The sequence below is a fragment of the Somniosus microcephalus genome, chromosome 2 (genome assembly GCF_052327205.1).
Source record: "Somniosus microcephalus isolate GS21.2 chromosome 2, FLI_Smic_1.0, whole genome shotgun sequence".
NCBI lineage: Eukaryota > Metazoa > Chordata > Chondrichthyes > Squaliformes > Somniosidae > Somniosus > Somniosus microcephalus.
The window spans coordinates 106,539,061-106,562,426 of NC_140988.1; the positions used below are offsets into that span (position 1 = coordinate 106,539,061).

The following is a 23,366-nucleotide window of genomic DNA, read 5'->3' on the forward strand; positions in this document are numbered from 1 at the left end:
GCTGAGCTTTATGTCTAGAGGACTAGAATACAAGGGGTAGAAGTTATGCTACAGCTATACAAAGCCCTGGTTAGACCACACCTGGAGTGCTGTGTTCAGTTCTGGGCACCACATCTTAGGAAGGATATATTGGCCTTGGAGGGAGTGCATCTGGTAAATTTACTAGAATGATACCTGGACTCCAAGGGTTAAATTACGAGGAGAGATTACACAATCTGGAGTGATTTGATCGACATTTTCAAGGTATTAAGGGGAACTGTTAGGGTAGATAGAGAGAAACTATTTCTGCTGGTTGGGGAGTCTAGACTAGGGGACATAGCCTAAAAATTAGAGTCAGGCCTTTCAGGAATGAAGTTAGGAAACACTTCTATACACAAAGGGTGGTAGAAGTTTGGAAATCTCTTCCACAAATGGCACTTGATGGTAGGTTAATTGTTAATTTTAAATCTAAGATTGATAGATTTTTGTTAACCAAAGGGATTAAGGGATATGGGCAAAGATCACAGATTGGCCATGATCTCATTGAATGGTGGAACAGGCTCGAGGGGCTAAATGCCCTACTCCATTCCTACGTTCCTATCCTAATAGAGACTGGGAAAATAACAGTGTTAATGGCAAAGAGGGGGAGGAATTCCTGAAATGTATACAAGAGAACTTTCTTGATCAGTATGTTTCCAGCCCAACGAGGAAAGAAGCAGTGATGGATCTTGTTCTGGGGAATGAACTGGGGCAAATTTCAGTGGTGGAACATTTGGGAAATAATGATCACCATAACATTAGGTTTAGAGTAGTTATAGAAAAGGACAAGGAATAATCAAACGTTAAAATACTCAATAGGAGGAGGGCTAATTTCCGTGAGTTGAAAGGCAATCTGGCCCTGGTGGATTGGAATCAAAGATTGGCAGGTAAAACAGTAAATGAGCAATGGGAGGCCTTCCAAGGAGATAATTCAGGTACAGATTAGACACATTTCCAGATGGGGGAAAGGAAGTATTCCAAAGCTAGAGGTCACTGGATGACAAACTACAGAGATTAAAATGGAACAGAAAAAGGAAGCTTATGATAAATATCAGGCTCATAATAGTGTAGAGAGCCAAGCTGAATACAGAAGATCAGAGAACTGAAAAAAGAAATGAGGGGCTAAGGGAGTGTATGAGAATACATTAACGGGTAACATAAAAAGGAACCCAAAAGTCTTTTATAAACATATAAATAGAAAAAGGGTAGTCAAAGGAAGGGTGGGGCCGATTAGGGACCAAAAAGATCATCTTGTGGAGGCAGAGGGCATGGTTAGGCACTAAATGAATACTTTGCATCACTAAAGATGCTGCTGCCAATGTCACAGTAAAGGAAGAGGGACTGGAGACATTGGATCAGATAAAAATAAAGAAAAGCTACTTAAAAGATTGGCAGCGCTCAAAGTAGAACAGTCATCTAGGTTCGGATGGGATGCATCCTCGGTTGCGGAGGGAAGTAACAGTGGAGATAACGGAGGCTCTGGCCACAATTCTCCAAAGATATGTGAGCAGTGCCAGAGGACTGGAAGATTGCAAATTTTACACCCCTGTTCAAAAAAGGGGAGCTGGGTAAACCCCTCAACTACAGGCCAGTCAGCCTAACATTGGTGGTGGGGAAACTTTGAGAGACAATAATCCAGGACACAATGAATTGGCATTTGGAAAAGTATGGGTTAATAAATGAAAGTCAGCACAGATTTGTTAAAGGCAAATCGTGTTTGACTAACTTGATTGAATTCTTTGATGAAGTAACGGAGAGGGTTGATGAGGGTAGTGTAGTTGATGTTGTATATATGGACTTTCAAAAGATGTTTAATAAAGTGCCACATAATAAATGCAGTCCATGGGATTAAAGGGGCAGTGGCAGCGTGGATACAAAATTGGCTAAGGGACAGAAAGCAGAAAGTAGGGGTGAACGATTGTTTTTCAGACTGGAGCGAAGTATACAGTGGTATTCCCCAGGGATCAGTATTAGGATCACTGCTCTTTATGATATATATTAATGACCTGGACTTGGGTATACCAGGAAAAATTTCAAAGTTTGCAGATTACACAAAACTCGGCAATTTAGTAAACAGTGAGGAGAATAGTAACAGATTTCAGGAGGACAAACTGGTGAAATGGGCAAATGGCAGATGCAATTTAACACAGAGAAGTGTGAAGTGATGCATTTTGATAGGAAGAATGAGTGGTAATATGAACTAAATGGTACATAAAGGGGGTGCAGGAACAGACACCTGGAGGTGTACGTACATAAATTTTTGAAAGTAGGACAAGTTGAGAAACCAGTTAAAAAAGCATACGGGATCCTTGGCTTGATAAACAGAAGCATAGAGTACAAAAGCAAGGCAGTTATGCTAAACCTTTACAAAACACTGGTTTGGCCCCAGCTGGAGTATTATGTCCAATTCTGGGCACCACACTTTAGGAAGGATGTTAAGTCCTTAGAGAGGGTGCAGAGATTTACTAGAATGGTACCAGGGTGAAAGTCTTGTTACGTGGAGAGACTAGAGAGGCTGTGGTTGATCTCCTTAGAGCAGAGAAGGTTATGGGGAAATTTAATAGAGGTGTTCAAAATCATGAGTGGTTTTGATAGAATAAATAAGGAGTAACTGTTTCCAGTGACAGGAGGGTCAGTAACCAGGGTACACAGATTTAAGGTAATTTTCAAATGAACCAGAGGCAAGATGAGAATTTTTTTTAATGCAAAGTTGTTGTGATCTGGAATGTACTGCCTGAAAGAGTGGGGGAAGCAGATTAAATATTGGGTCGTATTTTGCGACCCCCTACGGGTACGTATGCACCCATAGGGGCGCGCAAGTGCCGGGTTTAGGCATGTGAAGCGCATGCGCTGAAACCCGACACTTGCAATTTGTCAAGAATCTTCTTGACAGATCCTCCACATCCCCAGGAAAAGAGCCTCTGCGGGTGGAGAGTTGCACTATTTGACCAACTTCCACCTGCTGAAAGGCCATGGAATTCTTACGCCTGGTAAAAGCAGGCGTAAGGCCTGCTTTTACCAGCATAAGAGTTTTAAAAAACAGAAAAATAATATTCTCACTTATACATTAAAAACCCTGTCCAATAAGGTAAGTTTATTTTTAGCCTGGTTAAAACATTAAAAAAAAATTCTAAAAATTTAATTTCTGTTTCAAATAATTAAATGCTATTTTAATTAATTTTATATATGTAATTTTTTCAACATTTATTTCATGTTCATGTATTTTTTGAATCATCTCCATTCATACTTTTGACAGTTCCGTATGTACAGAACTGTCAAAAGTATGAATGGGGATTTCCTTCTTTCATTGGTTGGGCTGGGCCACTTGATCCCAGAGGCACTTCCAAAACGCATGCGCCCCTGGGATCTGTGGGCCACTATGCATCGCAACCAGGAGAGGCCCAGGATCATGAACCTCCATATCTTCCGGACCAGGTAAATGCGTAGAAAATTTGATGATATAAGAACATAATAGGAGCAGGAGTAGGCCAATCGGCCCCTTGAGCCTGCTCCACCATTCAATAAGATCATGGCTGATCTGATCCTAACCTCAAATCTTCTATCACTCTGCATCCACCCGAACCCATGTGATCTCCCGGGAGAGGCGAAAAACCAGATAAAGACCCAATGGCCAATTTGGGAGAAAAAAATCTGGGAAATTCCTCTCCGACCCATCTAGGCGATCGAAATTCTTCCAGGAGATCACTCTGTCCCTATATTTTCTACAGTACTTACCTTCTGTAAAGGCGATCTCCACCCCAGCCAGGAACAGGAATAAAACCATCTCCTGAAATCTAACACAGAATTAGAACACAGTAGGAGCAGAACCAGGCTACACGGCCCCTGGGCCCACTCCACTACCCACAGGGCCATGACCATTCCGAACCTAGACTCATGTCCAATTTCCTGCCCGCTCCCCGTAACCCTTAATTCCCTTTACTTCTAGGAAACTATCTATTTCTGTTTTAAATTTATTTAATGATGTAGCTTCCACAGCTTTCTGGGGCAGCAAATTCCACAATCCTACCACCCTCTGAGTGAAGAAGTTTCTCCTCATCTCAGTTTTGAAAGAGCAGCCCCTTATTTTAAGATTATGCCCCCTAGTTCTAGTTTCACCCTTCATTGGGAACATCCTCACCGCATCCACCCGATCAAGCCCCTTCACAATCTTATATGTTTCAATAAGATCGCCTCTCATTCTTCTGAACTCCAATGAGTAGAGTCCCAATCTACTCAACCTCTCCTCATATGACCACCCCCTCATCCCCGGGATTAACCGAGTGAACCTTCTTTGTACTGACTCGAGAGCAAGTATGTCTTTTCTTAAGTATGGACACCAAAACTGTATGCAGTATTCCAGGTGCGGTCTCACCAATACCTTGTACAACTGCAGCAATACCTCCCTGTTTTTATATTCCATCCCCTTAGCAATAAAAGCCAACATTCCATTGGCCTTCTTGATCACTTGCTGCACCTGCATACTAACTTTTTGAGTTTCGTGCACCAGGACCCCCAGATCCCTTTGTACTACAGTACTTTCCAGTTTCTTGCCATTAAGATAATAACTTGCTCTATGATTTTTCCTGCCAAAGTGCATAACCTCACACTTTCCAGTATTGTATTCCATCTGCCAAATCTCTGCCCACTTACTTAGCCTGTCTATGTCCCTTTGCAGGTTTTTTATGTCCTCCTCACTCACTACTTTCCGTCCTATCTTTGTATCATCTGCAAACTTTGATCTGTTACACTCGGTCCCCTCCTCCAAATCGTTAATATAGATTGTAAAGAGTTGGGGACCCAGCACTGACCCCTGCGGAACACCACTAGTTACTGGTTGCCAATCTGAGAACGAACCATTTATCCCAACTCTCTGCTTTCTGTTAGAGAGCCAATCCTCCACCCACGCCAGAGTATTACCCCCAATCCCGTGATTTTTTATCTTGAGCAATAATCTTTTGTGTGGCACCTTGTCAAATGCCTTTTGGAAGTCTAAATACACTATGTCCACTGGTTCCCCTTTATCCACCCTGTATGTTACTTCCTCAAAGAACTCAAGCAAATTTGTCAAACATGACTTCCCCTTCATGAAACCATACTGAGTTTGTCCTATTAAATTATGTTTATCCAAATGTCCTGTTACTGTCTCCTTAATAATGGACTCTAACATTTTACCAACCACAGATGTTAGGCTAACAGGTCTATAGTTTCCAGCCTTCTGCCGACTACCCTTTTTAAATAAGGGTGTTACATTAGCAGTTTTCCAATCTGTCGGGACCTTTGCTGAGTCCAGTGAGTTTTGGAAAATTATTACCAATGCATCCACAATCCCTACCGCCACTTCCCTCAAGACCCTAGGATGCAAGCCATCAGGTCCAGGGGATTTATCCGCCTTGAGTCCCATTATTTTACCAAGTACCACTTCCTTAGTGATTTTAATCATATTAAGTTCCTCCCCCCCTAGAGCCCCGTTTGTCCAGTGTTGGGATATTCTTAGTGTCCTCTACTGTAAAGACTGATACAAAATAATTGTTCAGTGTTTTTGCCATCTCCATGTTTCACACCATTAATTTCCCGGTCTCATCCTCTAAGGGACCAACATTTACTTTAGCCACCCTTTTCCTTTTTATATAACTATAGAAACTTTTGCTGTCTGTTTTTATATTTTTTGCTAATTTACTTTCGTAATCTATCTTCCCTTTCTTAATCAATCTTTTTGTTATTTTTTGCTGTCTTTTAAAGACTTCCCAATCTTCCATCCTCCCACTAGATTTGGCTACCTTATATGCCCTTGTTTTTAGTCGGATACTATCCTTAATTACTTTACTTAGCCACGGATGGCTATCTTTTCTTTTACACCCTTTTTTCCTCAGTGGAATATATATTTTTTGGAAGTTGTAAAATAACTCCTTAAATGTACACCACTGATCATGTACCGTCTTACCCTTTAATCTATTTTCCCAGTCCACTCTAATCAATTCCGCTCTCGTACCTTCATAGTCTCCTTTATTCAAGCTCAGCACGCTTGATTGAGATCCAACCTTCTCACCCTCTAATTGAATATGGAATTCAACCATGTTATGGTCACTCATTCCAAGGGGATCCTTTACTAGGACATTTTTTAATTAATCCTGTCTCATTACACAGGACCAAATCTAAGGTTGCTTGCCCCCTGGTCGGTTCAGTTACATACTGCTCAAGAAACCCATCCCTAATACACTCAATGAACTCATCCTCAAGGCTGCTCTGCCCAATTTGATTTGTCCAGTTAATACGATAATTAAAATCCCCCATAATTATAGCTGTTCCCTTATTACAAGCCTCAACTATTTCCTGATTAATACTCCGTCCAACAGTTGCAACTGTCCGGAGGCCTATAGACTACACCCACTAGTGTTTTTTCCCCCTTATTATTCCTTATCTCCACCCAAACTGTTTCACTATCCTGCTCCTTTGACCCAATATCATTTCTCTGTATTATAGTGATTCCTTCCTTTATTAACATAGCCACCCCACCTCCTCTCCCTTCCTGCCTGTCCTTCCTGATTGTTCAATAACCTGGTATGTTTAATTCCCAGTCATGGTCACCCTGCAGCCATGTTTCTGTAATGGCCACAAGATCATACCCATATGTCGTTATTTGTGCTGTTAACTCATTCATTTTGTTACGAATGCTACGTGCATTCAGATAAAGAACTTTCAAATATGTTTTGTAACACTTAGCTCCTGTTTTTTCCCTTTTTAGTACTTTACTTTTTACTCCATACCTTCTGTCCCTTCCTGACATGTTCTGTTTTTTAATTCCCCCACTGCTACCTAAGTCTATGACCTTCTCTGTTGTCATTTCTATTATTTGCTCTCTAGAAACCTCCCCCCCCCACTAATTAGTTTAAAGCCCTCTCTACAGCCCTAGTTATATGATTCGCCAGGACTCTAGTCCCAGCACTGGCCAAGTGGAGTCTGTCCCAACGGAACAGCTCCCTCCTGTCCCAGTACTGGTGCCAGTGTCCCAAGAAGCAAAACCCATTTCTCCCACACCAGTCTTTGAGCCACGCATTTAACTCTTTAATTTTATTTATCCTAGCCAAATTCGCTTGTGGCTCAGGTAATAACCCAGAGATTATTACCCTCGAGGTTCTGTTTTTTAATTTGACCCCTAGCTGCCCATACTCCTTTAACAGAACCGTCTTCCTTGTCCTATCTACGTCGTTTGTACCAACATGGACCACGACAACTGGATCCTCCCCCTCCAAGTTTCTTTCCAGCCCAGAAGAGATGTCCTTAACCCTGGCACCGGGCAGGCAACACAGCTTTCGGGACTCCCGCTCTTGACTGCAGAGAACCCTATCTATCCCCCTGATACTATCCCCTACCACAACATTTCTTTTTACTCCCTCCACTTGAATGGCCCCCTGTACCACGGTGCTGTGGCCAGGTTGCTCATCCTCCCTGCAGTCCCCGCTCCCGCCCTCACAGGGAGTAAGAACCTCGATCCTGCTGGACAAGAGCAAGGGCTGCGTCTCCTTCAACACTACATCCTGGATCCCTGTACCTTCCTCACTCGTAGTCACACCGTCCTGTCCCTGACCACGGACTACATCTGCAGTAATTAACTTCATAGGTGTGACCATCTCCTGAAACATAGAGTCCAGGAACTTCTCCCCCTCCCTGATGTGTCGCAGTGTCTGAAGCTCGGTCTCAAGCTCCATAACATGGAACTTGAGTTCCTCTAGCAGCAAACGCTTGTTGCAGATGTAATCACCGTGAGCCTCAATGGGGTCCACCGGCTCCCACATCTCGCAACAGTAACACATCACCTGCTCCATTCTATATAATTAATTAAATTTCTTATTATTAGTTATGAAGACCCTGCCTGGATATAGATGATAATATCACACCACTATTCAATAGGACTTACCAACTTAAAGGTATAAAAGAGAAGGAAGAAAACCAACCAACCAGCTGATCACCAACCTCCTCCTTGAATACTGTCTGTGGGGCCTGTTTGGTTGACTTGTCTCGCTGCTCCGCTTCCACAGTGCTGTCTAAGCCTGGGAGTGGGGGGGAAAAACAGAGCAAAAAACACACCCTCACCTCCCACTTGCCCGATTCTCCCACTTACCAAAACTCCAGCAGCACTCAATGCACAAAGCACGCCGTGCACAGCACTAGCCCCTCCCCTTTTATACCCGGATTCTACTTCCGGTTTAAACTGCCCAATAGTTTAATATACCCTTAAAAAAATTAAACTTACTTCAAATAACTGACTTCTTAACACTAAAATTCACAAAATACACTTAAATGATTTTTCTCCCACTTACGAAAACTCCAGCAGCACTCAATGCACAAAGCCTCCGATCGCAAATTCAGGCCCAATAACTTTCAAAAGGGAATTGGATAAATACTCGAAGGGGAAAAATTTGCAGGGCCACAGGGAAAGGCCAGGGAGTGGGACTAATTTGATAATTCATCCAAAGAGCCGGCACAGGCATGATGGGCTGAATGTCATCCTTCTGTGCTGTATCATTCTATGATTCTATAGCTTTTTAACAAAGGACTGAGACCCATAGATCGGAGCTGAAAATGCAAGGTGTAGCATTTGCAGTTAGAACTGGCCTGAAAGAAAGGTAATGCCAAAAACAAGCAAGTCAAACTACTAAAAGGACAGGCATGTAGTTTATTATATTTTCCCTGTTTTTAAGAGAAGTGACATTGAAGTGGAATTTGCTTCAACTGTTACCCTGTATGTTTACTTGTTGTCTCTGAAGTAAAGTAACTTAGTGATTCGTATCTGACCTTGTCTTACCAAATTTTTCTCAGGCCACCTTTGTAAAGATTGGAGAAGTGCATTTGATGGCATATGTAAATGACACAAGTTCTTGTTCGGATCATAATTGGATCCTGTTATTATACACCCAGGTTGCACTATCATATAGTTAGAACACCCCTAAATTTAAGATACTCAGACCACTTACACTGTTGTACCCAAGAGTATTTCTATAACAATCAACTTATAGTACGTGTATTTCCTGTGTCACATGTACTTCCTGTTTCCATTATCTCCATAACCAACACCCACACCATCATCACTTAAAATGATTGGAACCACACTCCTTGGCTGAAGCCCCTCCATCACCCACTGAGCATCTTTATGCAGCCTTCTCATCTGAGCACATCGCCCAGCCACCCACACTGAACATCACTTAGGGGATTGGAGCCAACTTCCCTCCTCATCTCTACCTCCCATTCTCCCTTACCCTCCCTCATCGCTCCTTTTTTCACTACCCCCTCCCTCCATCTCTTTGCCAATTTCCCATCTGCCTCTTTTCCCTCCCATTTTTTTGTCAAACTTAATTATCCCCCACATTCTAATCCTTTTTGACCTGAATAGTGCATTTGGTCTTAGTTCCCCTGGTCATAGATCAACTAGTTATACAGGAAACTCTCGATTTACCGGCACCTAAATAACCAGAAATCTCTGTTAACCAGCAAAATTCAGGAGTGGGTTCAGGTAAGTTTTACTTCATATTAGTGGCCGTTCCTGGATTTGTGGCTGTGTAATCGGGGTTCCTGCACTTGTTGCTAAGCAACAGGGGCGCTTGGTCTGTGGCCGGGGTTCCTGCAGCTGTTGCTAATCAACAGGGAAGCCTGGATTTGTTGCTGTGTACAGAGCTCTCGTACCTTTTAACTATACCTCTCTGTAATCCGAACTTTTTGATAAACCAGCACCATGCCAGTCCCATCGGTGCCGGATAAAATAGTTTCCTTTATATTAAAAGTGCAGTGAGTCATAACATTTTGTTGGAATTGCACCTGTAGGTGGTACTCTGAAGTCACAAATATGACAGGTTAACTCCTATGGAGTCGGAGGTAACATTACATCACTGCTCCCACATGTGTGTTGTGACTCCCAGTGTCCTATTCTCAGTGACATAACTGTTAAGTCTCCATGCCCCAATGATCCTCATTCCATTCTTAGCTTTATTTCCCAGTCAACTTGTGTCCAAATTAATTTACTTGCCAACTGGTTTCCCCATCCCCACCTTCTGAGAACATTTAACAGGTCTGGCCCAAGGAAGATAAAGACTGAAGCCGTTACCTCCTTGCACACGCAAACCACCTCCCTTTAATTTATTTCACTCCCATTCTACCTCAAACAAGGTTGTCGTATGACCTGACTTGGGGTTATAGTGTGCCAGATGCTTTATTGACCGAATGCTGGGAGTCAATTATTCACAAGCGGCATTTCTTACAAAAATCAAATGTATTTGGTAAAATTGTTTACATTTCCTTTTCTGATAAGATGCGCTAGTATGAAAGGAGATTCCGCCAGCTCACACTGAACGACGTCAGGAAGTCCTTGCAATTTCCGTTACTTTACTTATGTTTTTAAATAAATCAATACAATCCCTTGACACGTAAGCAGGTTGTTCAAAAATAGCTGCATTCGAGTATAACGCTCGATTAGCATTTTAGACCCAGGGAACTTAATTTAGTGGCAACTTCATGCTTTAAACTGTGTCAAAACATGGTGAATGATTGAGCCATCCAACACCATTCTGTAATAGTCTAAATGGCTGTGGCGATCACAGTGACATTAATTCAGCAAACTTGATCTCGCCATTGATTTTAATGGGGTCAGGCATATGGTAATTAACTGTTCCAACCTTTTCACTGATGGGCTCCATGGAGCAGCGTAAAAGACACAGCAAATTATAAGTCAATCATGCCATAATTTCCTGGAATTTCGGCACCATAATAATGGCGTACGTTGTAGCAAGTTTTCAGCAAATTCAGGCCTGTTGCAAAGTTTGTTGTTGCAGATTCCCCGATAACAGGTTTGATAGGGTGTCAAACACAATTTTAAGACATGGACAGTCCTTGATTGATTCAGTTTGTTTCTGTCTGACAGTTCTCTCAATTTGAGAGAGAAAATTTGTGAGATAATTCTGTTTGAATCAAGGCAGCAGGAAACTCCTATGAGAAAGGCAGTTCTTGAAATCTCAAAAGCAACCAGTGGAAATTTTAAAGGAACTGATGAGTTTTGAAACTTCTGGAAGAGAGAAACGTGCATTTAAAAGTCATTCATAAAATTTAGTTGCAATCTCTTCTCTAATTTGTCTACTTGAGAAGATAGGCAAGACTTTTACCTATCCCTATTTAATAATTTGCTTGTGCATTGTTCATTTTATTTTAAACTTTGATTGAGCTCTGGTGTGATTTTCTATCACTTTTGAAGAGTGAATTGGGATTTTAACAAAGCATACGGTAGTCCAGTGCCCAAAAGTAATTACAAAACAGAGTTTGCTGTTTGTTTACTCATTACCAAATGCTTACCTGGATCTCGAGGCAAGATAGACACTCAAAGGCTTGGGGCGAGTTGGGATTTACCCAGGAGAGTGATCTAAAGTATGACAGCTGAAATAATCTAGGTAAGGTTTAAAAATACCCCCAAATATGCAACAATCCTGCAAGAAGGATATCATTTTTGTTTAAATAAATCTGTTGGCATCCTTCTGGGTCCTGTTCCTCAATAGATTTGGATTTCAAATGTTAGACCAAAAGTTCATCTCCATAACTGCTATTCCATTGGCTCAGGTAGTATGTCCCTGACACTAAGTGACTTGAGGTCACATGTCATCTAATGTAGGATCAATCCGCTGAACCTCTGATCTATTGGTTGCCCATATTGTCCAGGTTCCCTTGGTTGATTATTTCTTCTGGGAAATCATTCAGGGAAGCCCTGGGCCCCTTGCATTCTTTTAACCAAAGCTTTCTCCTCCCTAGCTAAATCAGACACAGCAGTTCTATCATTCAAAACATTCTCCAACAGAACCTCATATGGTTCGAGTGCAGATACTCCTATTTACTCCCAACCATGAGTATTCTAGTTGAACTTTGGTCAGTGGCACATTGACTGACCCAGTGCTACTATGAATGTAGGCCATCTTATCTTTTAAGAGTTGGTCTTTTCAATAACAAAAACAGAAAATGCTAGAAATACACAGCAAGTCAGCCACAGCTATAAAGGGAAAGGACAGATTATGATGCTTTGAGTATGCATCTTTCAGGCTGAAGGCCGAGAGCAGACTACTGAAGGCTGCATACCTAAAGTGTCATAACCTGTCTTTTCCCTTTACAAAAGCTGCCTGACCTATCATGCATTTCTAGCATTTTATATTTTTATTTCAGATTTTGGGCATTTTCAGTATTTCAGTCGAGGCTGTAACAATTTTAGGGTACATTCAGTAACACATTGACTTTTCTCAGAACATTCATTTATTAAGTGTGGGGAAAGGAATGCCGTCATATTCCTTGCATTCAATAATGTTGCATACCCACAGTCTCACATTATGATCAGTTTGAACTTACCAATTGGTATTTGACATCATGCCTGGATCATCAAATTCCCCTATATTGTCACAGTTGGAGCATCCGAGATCTCTGGCCTCACCAAATAGGAAGAGTATCAGAATAAGAGCCAGATTCTTGCGGCTGTGGATGCACACCAGGCACGGTGTGTCTTCCTCTGGCTGATTGATGGGATGAATCTGATCACCCATGCAGTCACCAGAACCCCAATACTCATGAGGTTCAATAATGGTTTGCTTGCTCGACTAACAGGTTACATTTCATGCCAAGCAACCATATCCTTAGATCATCTGGAACCACTTCCAGAAATCGATCCCTTAACATTAGATGACAAGACATTCTGATTTTTTAATTAGTTCCCGAGACGTAGCTAAGGGATATTAGGGACAGCATAAGATTCAAGGACATATAAATTGGCCAGAAAAAGCAATAATCCTGAGGATTGGGAGCAATTTAGGATTCAACAGAGGACAAAGGGATTAATTAAGAAGGGGAAAATAGAATACGAGAGTAAGCTTACAGGGAACATAAAAACTGACTGTAAAAGCTTTTATAGATATGTGAAGAGAAAAAGATTGGTGAAGTCAAGCGTAGGTCCCTTGCAGTCAGAATCAGGGGAATTTATAATGGGGAACAAAGAAATGGCAGACCAACTAAATACATATTTTGGTTCTGTCTTCACAAAGGAGGACACAAATAACCTCCCAGAGATGCCGGGGAACATAGGGTCTGATGAAAGGGAGGAACTGAAAGAAATCAGTATTTGCAGGGAAATGGTGTTAAGGAAATTGATGGGATTGAAGGCCAATAAAATCCCCAGGGCCTGATAATCTACATCCTAGGGTACTTAGGGAAGTGGCCCTAGAAATAGTAGATGCATTGCTGGTCATCTTCCAACATTCGATGGAATCTGGAACAGTACCCATGGATTGGAGGGTAGCTAATGTTACCCCACTATTCAAAAAAGGTGGTAGAGAGAAAACAGGGAATTACAGACCGGTAAGCCTGACATCGGTAGTGGGGAAAATGCTAGAGTCCATTATAAAAGATGTAATAGCAGAGCACTTGGAAAACAGTGACAGGATCGGACAAAGTCAACATGGATTCACAAAAGGTAAATCGTGCTTGACTAATCTACTGGAATTTTTTGATGATGTAACTGGTAAAATAGATAAGGGAGAACCAGTGGATGTGGTGTATCTGGACTTTCAGAAGGCCTTCGATAAGGTCCTGCATAAGAGATTAGCGTGTAAAGTTAAGGCACATGGGATTGGGGGCAAGGTATTGACTTGGATAGAGAACTGGTTGGCAGACAGAAAGCAAAGAGTTGGAATAAACGGGTCTTTTTCCAAGTGGCAGGCAGTGACTAGTGGGGTACCGCAGGGATCGGTCGTTGGACCCCAGCTATTCACAATATATATTAATGATCTAGACAAGGGAACTAGATTTAATATCTCCAAATTTGCAGACGACACAAAGTTGGGTAGGCGTGTGTGCTGTGAGGAGGATGTCGAGAAACTCCAGGATGATTTGGACATGTTGGGTGATTGGGGAGAAACATGGCAGATGCAATATAACGTGGATAAATGTGAGGTTGTCCACTTTGGTGGCAAAAACAGGAAGGCAGATTATCTAAATGGCAATAGATTGGGAAAAGGGGAAGTGCAACGAGACCTGGGTGTCCTTGTGCACCAGTCGCTGAAGGTAAGCATGCAGGTGCAGCAGGCGGTTAAGAAGGCAAATGGTATGTTGGCCTTTGTAGCGAGAGAGTTTGAGTACAGGAACAAGGATGTCTTGCTGCAGTTGTACAGGGCCTTGGTGAGACCACATCTTGAGTATTGTGTGCAGTTTTGGTCGCCTTATCTGAGGAAGGATGTTCTTGCCATGGAGGGAGTGCAGCGAAGATTCACCAGACTGATACCTGGGATGGCAGGAATGACATATGAGGAGAGATTGGGTCGATTAGGCTTGTACTCACTGGAGTTTAGAAGAATGAGAGGTGATCTCATTGAAACTTATAAAATTCTGACAGGACTGGACAGACTAGATGCAGGAAGGATATTCCCGATAGTAGGGGAGTCCAGAACCAGGGGACACAGTCTAAGGATAAAGGGTAGGCCATTTAGGACAGAAATGAGGAGGAATTTCTTCACCCAGAGAGTGGTGAACCTGTGGAACTCTCTACCACAGAAGGCGGTGGAGGCCAGTTCATTAAATATATTCAAGAAGGAGTTGGATATATTTCTTAATGCTAAAGGGATCAAGGGGTATGGGGAGAAAGCAGGGACCGGGTACTGAATTTGGATGATCAGCCATGATCGCATTGAATGGCAGAGCAGGCTTGAAGGGCCTACTCCTGCTCCTATCTTCTATGTTTCTATGTGGGCGTCGCTGGATTACTAGTCCAGTATAACCACTATGCTACCATTCCCGGCAGAACAAATCTTTTACATTTTCACTTTTTAGACAATTTCAAAAATCTTCTAACTCTGACTCATTCGGTATATGTACTATGTGCGGTTGTCCTCAATTTCTTGTAGTTTTGGCTATATGCTTCAGACATTGTCATATGGCCATTAAGAATCACATGTTTTAGTTTCATAGTTATCCTTGGACTCACTACCAAAAGCTTACCTTGTCAACAGATCAGCACAAGAAAAAGCCACAAGCACTAAGAAATGGTAGCAGATATTCATCCCAAACTTTTGTTCCATTTATAATGGTCTGCTAGTAATTCAAAAGCTAATAAAATTAGCAATTTTGTCTTCTTTAATTTTAGTGTCCGATTAGATTTAAGAAAATTGATTCCAGCACAGTAATGGAATAAATGATCTGTACCGTCACATACCAGATTCATTAACAATGTGTTTACCCGTTGGTTCAAGAGTACAACTGTGCTACCTCTCTCTCTCTCTCATCAGCTTCATACTGACATTATTTATTCTAATTGTTGGCTTCAAACCTACATTGTTTTTCTTTCGCTTCAAATCTGCGGTGCGTTTTCCCTTCTGGTTCTTCTTTCTCTACTTCATATTTTAGCAACTCTAGTTGAAACTCTTGTTCTTTTACTTTCTCTTGCAGTTATGAGAGAACACCAACTTTATCTATGTTTCTGAAATTTTGAGTGCACAAATTTTTTACAACTGTAATCTGTTCATATTTTGCTTATGTTCTTCTGGAGCTCTATAAAATTATACCCGCTGCCAGTTACACTTGTGCGACTACCAGTCCTCAAATTTTCAGCTCCCACATATATTGCCCATCCTAGTTGCCCTGAGGACATTGTCAACCACATAATGTGGGACTGGGGTAACAGACCAGGTAGGGATGAAGGACATCAGTTGGGTTTTTAGAACAATCCAGCTTTGGCTATTTTCTGGTGCTGGACCACAATTACCAGATTTATCAAATTCTGTGATGCTAGTCCCATATCATAACCACTCAGCTAACATACTGCCAATGGCGAAAAGAGTGCCTTCACTAGCCTTGATATCAAAGTAAGCTTCGGCAACAAGCCTAGAATAATAAACAGAAAAGCCTTTCTATTAATTACTTTGATCCACTGGAATTATGCTGTCTTCGTAAGTCTTTCTAGTCTTCAGTAAGTGAAAGAGCACAATATCAGAGCTCTTTAAGCTTTAAACTATTAAGCAAATTTAATGAGGCAGAAAATATATACATTTACAGTAGAAATCCTATCTAGCTCCTCAAAAGGAAAATAAAGGACTATTTTGTAAAGACTTCCACACAGCATTTATTTCCACTACAGGAACTATGCTAGTCTGAATTGTATCTCTTGTAAGTTCTCAGATTCAAACAGCTCCTTGAATATCCCCCGTCCTAAACAGGGTAGTTTGGCCTTTCAGATTTATACAATTTATTGTAGGAAAACAATGTATAACGGAGTTACAACAAACTTGAAACATTGTCCAGCCACTTAGTCTTCTTTCAGTCGGAAGCAAAATCGCAACAAATTAAATTTTAAAACATATTGGCTCAGGAGGACTGCATTAACTTACTCATTGTGCCATGGACTGATAGGATACTAGTTTGCACCTGTGATCCCCTGCACTGTCAATCTTTGCTGGATGTTGACGAGGTGTTGCATAAGGCATGTGCCTGTACAACAGAAATTAAAAAAAAATCTACTGGCCATTCTCCTGGCACCAGGTTACAGAGAAGTCTGCTTCTTAGCCAGTGAATGATTTTGGATGGGGGGGGGGGGGGGGGGTGGGGGAGAGAGGAGCACAGGGGAGAGCCTAAAGGGAGAAAATTACTTGAAAAATACATTAAAATGTAGCATAATGTCAATTATGAATTGTAAGTGAAAGTCACTTAGAATCTCTTCCTTTTGATGATCTCTGGTTTCCAGTTGACTGGATGAGTTTCTTCCGTCTAGGATAAAAAAGATAAAACATTACTTAGCTACGATGAAGTTAGCAAAGAAATATTCTTTCGTTAAAATTTTGTAGGTTCTAGGACTTCCTTCTAAAATGCAACACATCCAGGCAATAAGTCACAGGTTGCATAACAGCTTGCTCAACCCAATATTGACAGAGATTAAGCAAAAAAAAAAACCTGACAAATCAATGAAAGGTCATGTAAATAATGATACTACATCTCAATAATGACAATTTTTTTTTTAGGTGCACTTTATCCCATATGGTTGGACTAGTTAGGTAATGCTCCATCTTCTCATAATTGGTTACTCTAAAATGTTAATTTTTGGTTTAAGACTTTTTAGTGTATTATTAATGCATTTTCTTCTCATCTTTAGTTATTCATAAATTCAGTAGTGAGAAGCTGGGCTGTCACTTACATTTATAACTTTGGAGTCATAGCCAGAGAATCTCCTGCAATGGCCTCTCTTCCCTCTCCATTACCTCTGGAATCCCCCAAGGATCTATCCTTGGCCCCTCCTATTTCCCAGCTACATGTTGCCCCTTCGCGACACAATGCCAGATTCCACATGTACGCCAACGACACCCAAGCTCTACCTCACCACCACCACCTCTCTCTCTCAAACCCTCTGATTTCTCACACTGCTTGTATGACATCTGGTATTGAATGAGCAGAAATTTTCTCAAATTAAATATTAGAGGACCAAAACCAATTGTCTTCGGCCCTTGCCACAAACTCTGTTCCCTAGCCACCGATTCCATCCCCCTCCCTGGCCACTGGCTGCACCAGACTATTCACAATACAGGTAGACTACCCTTTATCCGAACTTCCGAAAACCTCTAAAAACCGAAGGTTTTTTCATTCAGCGTAAGTCGTGCGCACGACCCCCCCCGCCGGCCCCGACCCCCCCGCGGACCCGACCCCCGCTGACTTATGCTGAGCATCAGCGTAAGTCGTGCGCACGACCCCCGCGGGCCCTGACCCCCCCGTGGACCCCCGCCGGCCCCGACCCCCCTTCCGAAATCCGAAATTCTCCGAAAACCGAAACACGGCTGGTCCCGAGGTTTTCGGATAAAGGATAGTCTACCTGTATCGTCGTTCTATTCGTCCCGAAGCTGAAGTTACTACGCCATATCCTCTCCATCAGCAAGACTGCCTTCTTCCACCTCTAATATCGCCTGTCTCTGTCCCTGTTTCAGCCCATCTGCTTCTGAAACCCTTATCCATGTTTTTGTTACCTTCGAACTTGACTATTACAATGCTCTCCTGGTCGACCTTGCATCTTCCACCCTCCATAAACTTCAGTTCATCAAAAACTCGGCTGCCATATCCTAACTCGCACCAAGTCCCGTTCGCCCATCATCCCTGTGCTCGCTGACCTACATTGGCTCCCGGTTAAGCAGCACCTCGATTTCAAAATTCACATCCTTGTTTTCAAATCCCTCCATGGCCTCACCCCTCCCTATCTCTAATCTCCTTCAGCCCCAGCCCCCTCCCCAGCCCGTGAGATATCTGCGCTCCTCTAATTCTGCCCTCTTGAGCATCCCCGATTATAATCGCTCATCCTTTGGTGGTCATGCCTTCTGTTGCCTAGGCCCTAAGCTCTGGAATTCCCTCCCTAAACCTCTCTGCCTCTCTTTCCTCCTTTAAGACGCTCCTTAAAACCTACGTTTGACCAAGCTTTTGGTCACCTGCCCTAATTTATCCTTATGTGGATCAGTTTCAAATTTGTTGTCTTAAAATACTCTGTGCAGCACCTTGGGACGTTTTACTACGTTAAAGGAGCTGCATAAATACAAGTAGTTATTGCTGTTGTGTTCAAATCCTTCAGTGGCCTCGCCCCTCCCCATCTCTGTAACCTCATCCAGCCTTACAACCCTCCTCCAATTCGGACCTCTTGTGCATCCCCGATTTCCTTCGCCCCCACCATTGGGGCAGTGCCTTCAGCTGCCTAGGCCCTAAGCTCTGGAATTTCCTCCGTAAACCTCTCCACCTGTCTCTCCTCCTTTAAGACACTCAAAACCTACTACTTTGACCAAGCTTTTGGTCACCTATCCTAATATCTCACATGGCTCGGTGTCAAATTTTGTCTGAGAATGCTCCCGTGAAGCACCTTGGTGAGTTTTATGTTAAAGATGCTATATAAATACAAGTTGTTGTTGTTCTGCTCTTGATCTAGGTTACAAGATGTATAGCAATAGCTTGGTAACAACTATCGTTCTTCTCCAGCTGCATAATTTATATTGCACATAAGGGCAAGACTTGCATTTTCCATTTTGTTTCAGCATACTGCACTACCAATTATTTCTCCGTTACTTGCTGAAAGCTTATGTACAGATAATATACTCCACAGTAATTGTGAAATAATTGCATAGTTCATTATGAGACAGAATACAGTTTTGTTGCTCATATTATGCAGCTGGATCCATAGAACCATAGAAATTTATGGCACAGGACACCATTCGGCCCATCGTGTCTGTGCCAGCTGAAAAAGAGCTATCCAGCCTAATCCCACTTTCCAGCACTTGGTCCGTAGCCTTGCAGGTTACAGCACTTCAAGTGCATATCCAAGTACTTTTTAAATGCTGCCTCTACCACCCTTTCAGGCAGGTGAGTTCCAGACCCCCACCACCCTCTGGGTGAAAAAAGTTCTCAACTCCCCTCTAATCCTTCTACCAATTACTTTAAATCTATGCCCCTTGTTACTGACCTCTCTGCTCAGGGAAATAGGTCCTTCCTCTCCACTCTATCTAGGTCCCTCATAATTTTATACACCTCAATTAAGTCTCCCCTCAGTCTCCTCTCTTCCAAAGAAAACAACGCCAGCCTATCCAATCTTTCCTCATAGCTAAAATTCTCCAGTCCTGGAAACATTCTCGTAAATCTCCTCTGTACCCTCTAGTGCAATCACATCTTTCCTGTAATGTGGTGACCAGAACTGTACGCAGTACTTGAGCTGTGGCCTAACTAGTGTTGTATATAGTTCAAGCATGGTGTGGAGATGCCGGTCGGTGTTGGACTGGGGTGGACAAATGTAAGAAGTCACACAACACCAGGTTATAGTCCAACAGTTTTATTTGAAATCTCCCTGCTCTTGTATTCTATGTCAGTAATAGGCTAATAAAGGAAAAGATCCCATATGCCTTCTTAACCACCTATCTACCTGTCCTGCTACCTTCATGGATCTGTGGGCATCCACTCCAAGGTCCCTCTGTTCCTCTACACTTCTCAGTATCCTACCATTTATTGTGTATTCTCTTGCCTTGTTAGCCCTCCCTAAATGCATTACCTCACACTTCTCTGGATTGAATTCCATTTGCCACTTTTCTGCTCACTTGACCAGTCCATTTATATCTTCCTGCAGTCTACAGCTTTCTCCCTCACTATCAACCATACGGCCAATTTTTGTATCATCTGCAAAGTTCTTAATCATGCCCCCTAGTGAAGCCTAAATCATTGATATATACCACAAAAAGCAAGGGACTGAGTACTGAGCCCTGCGGAGCCCCACTGGAAACAGCCTTTCAGTCACAACAACACCCGTCGATCATTACCTTTTGCTTCCTGCCACTGAGGCAATTTTGGATCCAACTTGCCACTTCCCCATGGAACCCATGGGCTTTTACTTTTCTGACCAGTCTGCCATGTGGGGCCTTTTCAAAAACCTTGCTAAAACCTATGTAGACTACATCAAATGTGCTCCCTTCACCAACCCTCCTTGTTGCCGCCTCAATAAATTCAATCAAGTTAGTCAGACACAACCTTCCTTTAACAAATCCATGCTGACTGTCCTTGATTAATCCATGCCTTTCAAAATGATAATACTGTCCCTCAAAATTTTTTCCAGTAATTTGCCCACCACAGAGGTTAGGCTAACTGGCCTGTAATTACTTGGTCTATCCCTTTCTCCCTTTTTAAACACATTACAACATTAGCAGTCCTCCAGTATCACACCTGTAGCCAGAGGGGACTGGAAAATGATGGTCAGAGCCCCTGCCTTTTCCTCCCTTGTGTAAGAAATCTTTAAACCCAAAGAAATTGCAAGTTATAAAAGGAATAACGATTCTGCAAAAGGTAGGTTTACCAACTCAGCAGATGAGGGCTGACTGATGACCTAGAGAGAATTCCAGTCACATCAGATAAGCTCAGATCATCATAAGGACAAGCCTCCCAGCAGACATATCTAAACTGAGGACGACGACAGCATGGAGCCGGTAGGATAAGCAAAATATCTTTAGAAACACAAGACATTTAAACAGAGATAGGGAAATAGCTGACCTCAGCAAGATGGGAGGGGGCCTGTTAGAGGTACCCTCTCCCTTGTAATGGACAATGGGATGGGTAAACATGATTGACACCAGGTATCCACCAGCCCATCGAAATAAGGTATAAAAACTGACGACCGAGAGAGGGAAACAGGCACTTAAGGGGGAAGGCTTCTCCGAGGTGGATGCATGCTGGCTACAACCTAACATCTTGGTCAAGTTTAGCCTCGGAGATGGAGCGATGCTGGCTACGGCCTAACACCTCCAACAGCTCGAGGGACGACCCAATAGAAGTGACCACTGCCGCAGACTGCAGGAATCCACCCAATCCAGGACCACCGTACTGCGTCACTGACCGTTCATCTATCCGGTCGTTCTGTTCCGGGGCCGTAGATCGCTCTCATCCGTCATGGATTGTATGTCTACTGTATCTATTTCAATAGCATGTAGTATCTGATTATGCTTAAACTGCAGCTCTTTAATAAAACGCCTTATAACTCCCAAGACCCTCTGGGTAATCCGAGTGTGACCTGTGATCCAAAATCTTACACTTGCTTCTTTTAACAGCCTGGGATACATTTCATCCGGGCCTGGTGATTTATCTACTTTCAAAGATGTTAAATCTCTTAATATTTCCTCTATGTTTATCTCATCTAATATTTCACACATGTCCTCAACTACAATGTCTGCATCATCCCTCTCTTTTGTGAAGACAGACGCAAAGTATTCATGAAGAACCATACCCATGTCTTCTGCCTCCACACACAGGTTAGCTTTTTAGTCACCAATAGGTCTTACTCTTTCCTTAGTTATCCTCTTGCTCTATGTATTTATAAAACAACTTTGGGTTTTACTTGCCAATATTTTTTCATGCCCTCTCTTTGCTTTCCTAATTTCCTTTTTAATTTCACCCCTGTACTTTCTATACTCCTCTAGGCTTTCTGTAGTATTGAGCTCTCGGTATCAGACATAAGCTTCCCTTTTTGCCTTATCCTACCCTGTATGCCCCTTGATATCCAGATTTGGGAGTCCCACCCTTTTTCTGAACCCTCACTGTCTCCTCCCACTGCCCTGACACTGATTTATCTTCAAGTAGCTGTTTCCAGACCACTTTTGCTAAATCACATCTCAGTTTAGTAAAATTGTCCTTTCCCCAATTGAGAACTTTTACTCCTGATCTATCTTTGTCCTTTTCCATAACTACGTTAAATCTAACTGAATTATGATCACTACCACTAAAATGCTCTCCCACTGATACCCCCTTCCACCTGCCCAGCTTCATTCCCTAAAATTAAGTCCAGAACCGCCACTTCTTGTTGGGCTTGCTACGTACTGGCTAAAAAAGTTCTCCCGAATGCATTAAGAATTCTGCGTCGTCTATACTTTTACACTGAACCTATCCCAGTTAATAACAACAGAAAATGCTGGGAAAAACTCAGCAGGTCAGGCAACATCCGTGGAGAGAAATTTGAGTTGACGTTTCGGGTCGAAATCCTTCTTCAAAACTGGAAAGAAAAGAAAATAGATCGAAGGCAAGACTACAATCGAACAAAAGAAAAAAAGAGACAATAAAAGGTATTCGAAGCCAGACGAGATGGTAATAGGTCCGTGGAGACAAAAGGCAGCTGAGATTAGGTGTGAAGTGTACTGGCAGGTAAGAGACAGCTGCCAGGTGAGAACGTCAACTCAAATTTCTCTCCACGGATGTTACCTGACCTGCTGAGTTTTTCCAGCATTTTTTGTTGTTATTTCGGATTTCCAGCATCTGCAGTATTTTGATATCTCAGTTAATGTTAGGGTAGTTGAAATCCCCTATGTTGTATCCGTGTGTTAATAGAGACACGGAAGGCAGGAGTTGGTTTCACAGGTGTTTACTGAACAAAGTCTGGAGGTGATAACTGATACAACACAATATACAGACTTATATAGCCCGAGTGGCCATTACCGGCATTACAGTACACAGGGGGCTCTTAAAGGCACATACACTACACCCTATTACTGTCTATTGTTTCTGCATTTCTCAGAAATTTGCCTACGTATTTGCTCTTCTATCTCCCTCTGACTGTTTGGGATTTATAGTACACACCCAGCAGTGTAATTGCCCCTTTTTTGTTCTTCAGTTCAACCCATATGGCCTCATTTGATGATCCTTCTAACATATCATCCCTCCTCACAGCTGTAATTGTTTCTTTAACCAACATTGTGACCCCCTCCTCCTGTTTTATCCCCTGCTCTATCTCGTCTGAAAACTCTGTAACCAGGAATGTTGAACTGCCAGTCCTGCCCTTCTTTCAGCCATGTTTCAGTAAAAGT

General features: G+C 42.4%; 1 protein-coding gene across 2 annotated transcripts in view; it reads right to left on the reverse strand.

Moving 5' to 3' along the window:
* Positions 1-16,017: 16,017 nt before the first annotated feature.
* Positions 16,018-23,366, reverse strand: part of plrg1 (pleiotropic regulator 1) — a 60,665-nt gene continuing 53,316 nt past the window's right edge. For both annotated transcript variants that reach the window (XM_085961453.1, XM_085961461.1), the window contains one exon: positions 16,018-16,782. In XM_085961453.1, coding sequence (XP_085817579.1) covers positions 16,723-16,782 — 60 coding nt within the window. In that variant the 3' untranslated portion in view covers positions 16,018-16,722. The remainder of the gene's footprint in view (positions 16,783-23,366) is intronic.